Source organism: Calidris pugnax, unplaced genomic scaffold (genome assembly GCF_001431845.1).
Source record: "Calidris pugnax isolate Ruff unplaced genomic scaffold, ASM143184v1 scaffold192, whole genome shotgun sequence".
Classification (NCBI taxonomy): Eukaryota; Metazoa; Chordata; class Aves; order Charadriiformes; family Scolopacidae; genus Calidris; species Calidris pugnax.
The window spans coordinates 411006-420211 of record NW_015090919.1 but is presented as its reverse complement, the minus strand read 5'-3'; the positions used below and the strand labels follow the sequence as shown (position 1 = coordinate 420211).

Below are 9206 nucleotides of genomic sequence, written 5' to 3'. Positions count from 1 at the left end.
CCCGGCAGAGCGGGTCCCGCCAGCGCAGCACCATGGCGGGCCCGGGCACCCTGCTGCTCCTCGGCCTGCTCCTCACGGCCCCGCCAGCGCTGGGGCAGGGCCCGGGGCGGCGGCAGCGGCCGCCCCCTCCCCAGAGCCCCCTGGAGAAGGTGGCAGTCCAGGAGGAGCTCAGCCTCCCCCAGGTGAGGGTCCGGGGGGCACCCAGCCGCCACCACCCCCCTCCCCGGCGGGGCTGGGGTGCAGGGAGGGGGGGGGGGGTGCAGCCTGTCCCCTTGCTTGTCCCTCTCCAGGCACCCCCCAGTGTCACCCCTCAGATTTCCCTCGCAGCCGGGCCCCAGCCCAGCCACGCCGCACACCCCCAGCCCCAGCTTGGCCCCCACGGGGCAGACCAAGGGGCCGGGCTGCGGGCAAAGACGCCAAGCGAGCAGAGTCGGCAGGGAAGAAGGGTGCTTGGGGTGGTGGGTGCTCCAGGCAGCAGGGTGGTGGCACTCTGGTGTGGTGGCACTCTGAGGTGGTGGCCTGGCAGACCCCTGTGCCATGCAGCTTGCAGGGAGGTGGTTCCTGGTCGGTATGGCCTCCCGCTGCAGCTACCTGGCAGAGCACAGCCACCGCCTGGAGGCCACGGCAGTGACGGTGACCGTCCCGGACGGGCAGAGCCTGGCGATCAGCACCTTCAGGAAGCTGTGAGTGACACCGACTGCTGGGGCCGCAGGCAGGGACAGGGACGCCGCAGGCAGGGACAGGGACGCTGCAGGCAGGTCCTAGCAGGACCGATGCCCCGGGATGAGGACCAGGGACGCTGGGTGGGATGGGGACGCTGCAGGCAGGTCAGAACAGAGTCAGCGTCCTGGGATGGGGACGCTGGATGGGACAGGGACGCTGCAGGCAGGTTAGAGCAGGGCCAGTGCCCCAACCATGGGCCCCAAGGAGGAGAGAATTGCCTGGGAGCAAAGTGTGGCTGGGATCTTCTCTGGGATGTTTTGGGGGAGAAGCCCCGGCACCCTGCCACCCACGTGGCCACCGGCCCAGGGTAGGGAGCAGCCAGGCTGGGGAAACAGAGGCGCTGATTAGGCACGTGGTCACTCCATGGGTGCCCAGCCAGAGACCAGCTCTCAGGGTCAGCACAGCTGCACAACGGCTGAGGAGGGGGATCTTCAAGCTCAGGTGCTGCCTCCCAGTTCAGGGTGGGCTGAGGGGCTGAAGCAGGCTCAGAGCTGCAGGAGGGGGCAGGGACCCCTTGGGCTCAGTAAGTTTTCAGGCCCTGCGTCTTTTGCTGTGTCTCCACGGGGATCTGGGACATCTTTGCCACATCTTCCCGGGGATGTCCCAAGGAAACACATACTGTGTGTGCCCAGGCAATGGGGTGGGAAAGGACTCGGACTGGATCCTCCCCAGCCTGCGCCAACAGCCTCCTCCTCTCCCTGTACAGGGATGGGACGTGCTGGGAAATCCGGCAGCGCTACCTCCCTGCCCAGGCCCGTGGACACTTCCTCCTGAAGGGTGAGAGGGGCTGGGCTGGGGTGGTGTGGGGGCCGCGGGGACCGCGAAGCTGGAGCCCCCCACTCCCACTCTTGGCAGGGCTTTGATACCAGTGCCCTCCCAGTTTCCCACCTGTGGGGTCTCAAAGTGCCCCAGTGCCAAATGCCATCATGGTGGTGGGTGATGGCAACCTGTGGGGCTGCACCTGCTCTGGCCCTGATTTCCACCCCTTGCATACCCTGCATGTGGTGAAACGAGGCCCCTGGACAGTACTGGGGCTAACCAGAGTTAACCGAAACTAACTGGGGCTGTCCTTTGTCTTTCCCAGGCCGTGGCTCTGGCAGCAAAGTGGAGGTGGTGGTGGGTGAGACAGACCACAGCACCTATGCCATCCTCTATTACCAGAAGGGCCGGAGCATCTCTGTCAAGCTCTACGGTTCGTCAGTGCTTGGGGACTTGTGGCAGATGAAGGACAGGGGGGGCAGAGGGGTGGAAAGCCCGTGCTGGGCTCAGGGGACGCCTGCAGGAGCCCCAGAGGACCCAGAGCAGGGATGGGGTCTCTCTGAGGGTCCTGGTCCCCAGATGGAGAATTTTATCCCCAGATGCTGCAGGGGGGTAGGGGGAAGCTGGTAACCAGCTTCTCTGAGTTGAAAGCCCCCTTGGCCCCGAGTCTTGTCTCAGGGCACATGAAGGGATTTGGGGCAGAGCTCGAGGCTGGTGACAGTGTCTCCCTCCCCGTGCAGGACGAACCAGCCGGGTCAGCGATGCCATTGCAGACAAGTTCGAGCAGCGCGTCAGGGCTGTGGGCCTGAACGAAGACGTGACCTACTACTTCCCCCAATACGGTGGGTGGCACACAGTCCCCTAGGAGCAGGGGACACCTGCAGCAAGAGCCGTGCCCAGGAGGGGCCTGGCAGCAGGGGCTGGTGTCCAGCTCCTCCAACGTGGGGAGAGGGAGGCACATCCACATGGGTTTGAGCAGCTTGTGGCCCCGTGTCACCCACAGTAGGGCCATGTGTGTCCCCATGCTGTCACCACCCCAGGGACAAGGATGCAAAGTGCAACTGGGCTGTGCAGAGCCAGGGGTCCCGGGTGCCCAGGCAGGGTGACCACCCCAGGCTCTCTCTCTCTTGCAGGGTTTTGCGACTCTGCAGAGGAGTCTCACGTCCTTGACGGTGAGTTGTGGATCCTGGGTGATGCACTGGGTCCCCCCAAGTGCCAAGCTTGGCCACAACTCAGACACCACCCTGCCCTGGCTGCGGGCTGGGCACTGGGCCAGACCCACACCACACCATGGCCGTGTGATCCTGCCCCAGGGGCGCAGGGGGCCTGGTCTAACACGGACAGTCTGTGCCAGACCCTCCCCAGCCCCTCAGCTCTTCTCTTTCCCTTCCAGAAACGAAGCCTTAGGTGCAGACAGTGTTGCCAGGAGGTCCCCAGAGCTCAGCCCTCACCTCATCCAGCCGCCCATGGCCATGCAGAACCGAGCTGGGGTTTGGGGAGACCCTGCTGCTGCTCCACAGCCCTGGAGCCAGCCCTGGGGCTCTCTGGCTCTCCCAGCTGTGCTGGCAGCCATGCCTGTCCTTGTCCTGTACCCCCACAGCTTTGTGTCACTCCTCTGCTCTGCGCCCCAGTGCCCTGCAGCAGCCAGTGACACCCCAATAAATGCCTCGGAGAAGAATCTGTCTCTAGGTGCAACACCCCTCAATCTGCCCCAGCAAGGCCAGCGCTCCTCTGCCCTGGGACTGCTGGTGCCCTGGCACTGTGCTCCTGGCCTGGGGAGTGCCGGGGCGGTTCAGGGGGTACAGGCAGCCCCCTTCACGCATCTCCATCATCCTCTCCCTGAGCCTCACCATAGGGTTGTGGCAGGTCCCGATTTACTCTCAGGTGCTGCAGTGTACGTGAGTCTGGCTGGTGAGCAAGAGAAAGCCCTGAGCACCCAGCGCAGTGCTGGTTGCCATGGGGCCTTACAGGCTTGGGGGGTGCTGGGGACTGGCACAGGGTCAGCACTTCCCAGGGACAAGCCAGGAGATCCCAGAAGAGGGAACCTCAGCCCCACACTGATTCTCCTCACCATCCCCAGGGTCTCTGGGCAGTGAAACACCCCGTTCCCCTGCCCCAGCCCTGTGGATCATGTTCCCCAAGGGGCTGCTGCCTGCACCAGACCCCTGCCTGCCTCCCAAAGCCAGCACCAGGCTGGAGAGCCAGAGAGGGGGTGCCCTGAGCACACTGCGGAGGCTGTGGGGGCTTGGACCAGGGCTGCAGCCCCTCACAGGACCCCTCTCCCCTGCGTGTCCAGCCTGGCTGAGGCTCTCCTGCCACGCGCTTGGGTGTTGTGGGTGAGCAGTGCCAGCTCCCTGGTGCAGGCTGGACAGTGAGGGGGGGGACAGGGAGCAGCCCCCCGCGGGCACCCCGCAGCCCCCAGGGCAGGGAGCAGCCCTCTGCCCCCAGCGCCGGCGTTTTGCAATCGTAGCGGAAACCAGTAACACATGTTGTTTATCAGGGACTTATGTAAGGGACTGCCACGTGATGCGCCCCGCACCAGCCCTGTCCCGCTGCCCACGTGTGGGGCAGGGGTGTCCAGCCACGCTCACAGATCCCCCAGCTGCCCGCTCCAGCCTGGGTGTCAAGGGGTAGGGATCCGACTCACCTTCTGCCCTGCACCCACCCACACCCCACAAGTATGGTGGAGTGCTGACAGGGCAATGGGGGGTGATAGGGGGCAATGGGCAGCCTTGCCCTCCTGGCCAGGGGAGCTGGGCTGGTCCCCAGGGACCCTCCTGCGCCCCACTCCCCTCAGCCTGTGTTTAGCTGCTGCGAACCCGTTTCTGAGGTGCAAATTCCTGGGTTGTGCCTAAGGGTCTGTAATCCACAGCCTGGGTACCTCCATCCTGCCCCAGAGAGGTCTCAGCCTGCCCCCCACTGCCACTGGTGCCCCCTTGTGCCCCCGCGCCCCTGAGCTTGCTCCCAGCTTTGCCACCCAGCTCCTTGGGCTGCCCCCCTGCTTTGCCACCCCTAGCTGAGCCGGAGAGCAGGAATCCCCTGGGCATCCCCTCCTGCTGCCTGGGCAGGGCAGGGAGCTGGGGATGCCTGGGCAGCAGGAGGGCTTTGTGTCCCTGCCCCAGCGCAGAACTGCAGTGACACCCGTGAGTGGTCCGTGCCTCTGATGCCTGATGGAGAGGGCTCCTCCTGGCACCCTGCACCCCACTGGTGGGCTCACACAGAAGGTGAGCCCCCAGCCCAGTGTATGGGGGTGGGGGCCCAGCTGGGCTCTCGTGATGCTCAGTCCTGCCTGGCTCAGCTTTTTGTTTTGTTTTAATAAATCCGCAGAGCTGAGGCCAGCCTGGCGCGTGGGGTGCGGGGGCAGGCCAGGCTCACAGCTGGGTACAGGGAAGGGAATGTGCTGGGGAGGGGGGAGGTAGAAGGGGGCTGTCAGGGGAAAAAAACAGCTGTTGTGAAAACAGGCTCCTTACGTAAAGTGCCTTGGCAGGACCGTGCTGTGGGGAGAGCCGCAGGGCTGATGTTTCACCCAGCATGGCCAGCCCTGCCTAAACCCTGCCAGACCCATGGCTGCAGCATCTGACACAGTTTTCACCCCCAGCCTCCACCATGTGGGTGCTCAGGGTCGCCCCAAATTAGGGGAGGGGGGGGGGCAGCTCAGCACCTGCTGGTGACCCCAAACCATGGGGGAGGATGTCTCCCAGGCCCTCTTGGCAAAAGGTGCAGAGTGGCATGGAGGAAGCACTGGGGGATCTGTCTGGCTGCACGCTGGTCCCCAGGGAGCTGGATATCAGGGCTGCCCAAGGCAGGGATCTGGCTGCCCCCCAACACCCCAGCCCCACATCTCTACATGGGGCTGCACCGGAGCTGCAATTCGATGTGGGTGGCAGGGCCAGCTGAGATGCTTCCCTCGGGTGATGTAGGGACTTGGGTCAGGGCAAAGCAGGGGGTCCCGCAGGAGCACCCGAAGGTTCCCACCAGCCCCCTGGGTGGGATCAGGACCTGGCAGGCACTTGACATTCCCTCCACCTCACTTGGGCCCCTCTCTGAGTCTGAGTGAGGTCATCCTTCAAGGAGGGGGCAGCCAGCAAGCCCTGGCCCCCAGTCCTGGCCCCGTGCCCGTGGGCCACCCCAGCTGCCTGCACTGGCCCCCATCTGCAGCGCTGGGGGCAGGGAAGCCGCTGCGCTGGCTGCAAGCTGTGTTTTTGCTGTGGAGCAGTTTGGCACCCCGAAGCAAACATGTCATATCAACAGGAGGGAAGTGTTTGCAGGTTCCCCCCTCCCCTGCCCTTTGGCTTGGGCACTCGCCCCTGCTCTCGCTTGCATAACGACACAGGGGGAGGCAGGGCTGGCCCCCCAGGGGCCACCGCTCAGCCTGCCCATAAATAGGGGCCTGCCGGACTCTCCGGCACCGCAGCGCTCTGCCTGCTCCTCTGGATCAGCTCGGCTCGGCGCTGGGGGAGACATGCACGCCACGCTGCTCGGCGTCCTGGGTCTGGCCCTGCTAGGGGCACTGCGCGCACAGGACACCATCCCCGTGCAACCCGACTTCCAGCAGGACAAGGTGACCCGTGCCTGGCCAGCATCGCCTGCGTGGGGATTTGGGGTGTTTTGGGGGATCTTCACCCTGAAAATATGTGGAGATGGGGTTGCAGGTAGATTTGGGGCCAGGCAGCCCGATGGCGAGATGTGGGGCTGGGGTGTTGGGGGGCAGCCAGATCCCTGCCTTGGGCAGCCCTGATACCCAGCTCCCTGGGGACCAGCGCCCAGACAGATACCTCCCTGCAACTGGGAGGCGCAGGGCAGCTGGTGCACCCGCAGCCCCCCGTCCCCAGGGAGATCCCGGGGCTGGGGTTTGGTGGCTCCAGAGGGGGTGCAGGGTCCAGGCTCCAGCCTATGGGGGAGGACAGAGCAGGTGTAGGGCTGGGCCATCTGCTGTGCCGTGGGGTGGCTGTAGATGCACAGGGATTTTGTAGGGGGTACTGAGAAAAACAAGCTCAGTTTGACAGGCAGCCCAGCAATGGGTCATGGACCCTTCTCCCCAACACAGACCCCAGCCACCCCCAACCCAGGGTCTCCAAAAAAACAAGGGCTGCTGTGCTGGGGACTCCCACACCCCTCTCTGCCCTCCCAGCCCCCAGGTGCTCACACTCCCCTTCCCTGCCCCGTGATGGGCAGGACTCAGAGCAGGGCAGTCCTGGCCCAGCCACGCGCTGAGGTCCCAGCCCCACAGCCCTGGATTCCCACTGAGCCAGGGCAGGGAACACACTGCCTGCTTCTCCAGGGAACCCCCAGAGGGGTCCTGGGGGGACAGAGCCACCCCAGGGAGGGGATGGGGATGGAGGCACGTCCTGCAAGTGTGGTCCCAGCACAGCCCATCTCCAAAGCTGAGAGCTCCACTCCACGTGCACTAAGCTGCTGGCCCCAGGGACCAGGCTGGGATGAGCAATGCTGGTGCCAGGGTCCTGACCCCTCCTCACGCCCCTGGACAGATGCAAATGGCATCTGAAAGCCAGGCTGTTCTGTCACCCCTTCCCTGGGCCTGGGTCAGAGGAAGAAAACACCTCGAGTATTGGGCAGTGAAGGGCACGTCGTGAACCAGGACTCTCCTGGCTGTGGATTTTGTGGACACCAAGGGCTGTAGCAGCTCCCTGGGGGGACAAGGACCACAGGGTGCCAACCTGCTGTGGGCTGCAGACTGGCAGGGGAGGGGAACAGTAGCCCAGGTGGCTGAGGGATCTCTGCCCAGCCGGTGACTGAGCGGAGGTTGTGTGCAGCTGACAGGGAGATGGTACAGCATTGGCCTGGCCTCCAACTCCAACTGGTTCAAGGAGAAGAAGCACCTGATGAAGATGTGCACCACGGTCATCTCCGCCACCGCAGATGGGAACCTGGAAGTCACCTCCACCTACCCCAAGTACGGGCATGGGGAGTGGGTGGGTGAGCAGGGGGTGCTCCCCCATGGTGCCATGCCTGGGACTATGGGTGGGCTGGAGCATCCACCCTGGCCCCTCTAACATCCTCGTGCTGCGCTCCCCAGGGGTGACCACTGCGAGAAGAGGAACAGCCTTTACACCAAGACGGAGCAGCCAGGGCGGTTCAGCTACACCAGCCCACGTGAGTTCCCAGCTCCCAGTTTGTCCTTCTGTGGGGCTTCCCCTGATGTGGCCCCAGCTCCCAGCCCGGCACTGCTGATGCCTGTCCCTGCTCCTGCTCTCGCCAGAGCATCTCAGGGCCAGCTCAGTGCCAGGGTCTGAGCTGTGCCCTTCCCATCCCCCTCAGGTTGGGGCAGCAAGCATGACATCCGCGTGGTGGAGACCAACTACGATGAGTATGCCTTGGTGGCCACCCAGATCTCCAAGAGCACTGGCTCCTCCACCATGGTGCTGCTCTACAGTACGTCTGCCCTGGGACCCCCATACCACCCACATCCTCACCACCCAGGGCCCCCCGGGATATCCTTGGTTGGGGATCTCTCCCATGGGAGAAGGGCAGCATCATCTCCCAAGCTGGGGTGACCCATGGGATGGCTGGGTTTGGACTCCCTTCCTGGAGAACCTGTCCCTTGCTGGGCTGCCCACACCCCTGGGCAGTGTGACCCCTGAAGGAGGTTGGGGGGGTCACTGCCTTTCACCCTGCTATCGCTGCAGGCAGGACGAAGGAGCTCAGTCCTGAGCGCATGGAGAGGTTCACCCAGTTCTCCAGGGAGCAGGGCCTGACAGATGAAGAGATCCTCATCCTGCCCCAGACGGGTGAGAGGCTGGAGGGGCAGGGGGGTGGCAGGGACCAGGTGGTCAACCAGAGGGTTTGAGAGCCTGTCTCCCTGTGGGGCTGGCATGCCACCAGCCATGGTGGCTGGGAAGAGCCCCATGTGGGGTCCCTCGGGGGGTCAGCAGTCCCCCCCAACCCCTGGATGAGCTGATCTCTGCTTTTCTTCTTCCTGCAGACAAATGCATGGCAGATGCTGCCTAGGTGAGTCCTGCTTCTGCTGGGGCTCAGACCAGCCCTGCGGGGGGGCACTGGGGTGCTCAGAGGCACTCCACCCCACAATGTCCCCATCGCCTTCCTGCACCCCAGAGACTCCTTTCACTGGGGTCCCCCTTAGCCCCGCCAGAGATCCCCCACCCCAGCCCCATGAGGGCTCTTTTGTTGCCCCAGGCCCTGGTGGTAGGTGCCCACCCACTCAGCGTGGGGCTGGCAGGGCTGGTATGTCCCAGGGCTGTGTGTCCCCCTGTCTCCTCCAGCTCAGCCGTGCTTGGTTGCCACTGTCTCTTCCAGGCCGACCCACCAGCTGCTGCCGGCCGGAGCCCCAAGAACACCATGAGCCCCGTCCCGTCCTGTCCCCAGCGCACCCCCAGCACCACAGCAGCCTTCGCTCCCCAGCTTCACACCCCACACCTGTACCCTCATCCCCATTAAAGCCTGTATAAAACCATTCCCCTGCCTTGTCTGCTGGGTCATTGCAGGGGGAGACCCGATGGGGCAATGAGGAGGGGGGAGCAAGCACAGCTGGTGGCGGTGGGCTGAGCTGGGGCTGGCCCCAAGGGTCAAGGCCGATCCCGGGATGGGACCCCATGTACACTCACAATCCGTGCCATGGTGCTGCCTGGACACCAAACCTGCCCCGTCCAGGGAAAAGGGGTCCCTGGGGCTGGAACCCCCTGGGGGGATCCCCTCCCATCTGCCCCCTCGGGCAACCTGGGCTACCCCAGCCTCCCTGCCTCAGT

The 9206-nt window shown here is 64.7% G+C and overlaps 2 protein-coding genes across 2 annotated transcripts; both read left to right on the top strand.

Moving 5' to 3' along the window:
• Window positions 1-6: 6 nt before the first annotated feature.
• Window positions 7-3160, top strand: C8G (complement component 8, gamma polypeptide). Its single transcript, XM_014949720.1, has 7 exons — window positions 7-182; window positions 544-683; window positions 1430-1500; window positions 1808-1915; window positions 2223-2324; window positions 2616-2654; window positions 2876-3160. The coding sequence occupies exons 1-7, from the start codon at window positions 33-35 to the stop codon at window positions 2887-2889; spliced, it is 624 nt and encodes a 207-aa protein (XP_014805206.1). The 5' UTR covers window positions 7-32; the 3' UTR covers window positions 2890-3160.
• A 2722-nt stretch (window positions 3161-5882) lies between these two features.
• LOC106892494 (lipocalin-like) lies at window positions 5883-8916 on the top strand. Its single transcript, XM_014949716.1, has 7 exons — window positions 5883-6043; window positions 7257-7396; window positions 7520-7596; window positions 7762-7875; window positions 8130-8231; window positions 8426-8451; window positions 8758-8916. Exons 1-6 carry the CDS (start codon window positions 5945-5947, stop codon window positions 8449-8451), a joined length of 558 nt encoding a protein of 185 aa, XP_014805202.1. The 5' UTR covers window positions 5883-5944; the 3' UTR covers window positions 8758-8916.
• The last annotated feature ends 290 nt before the right edge of the window (window positions 8917-9206 follow it).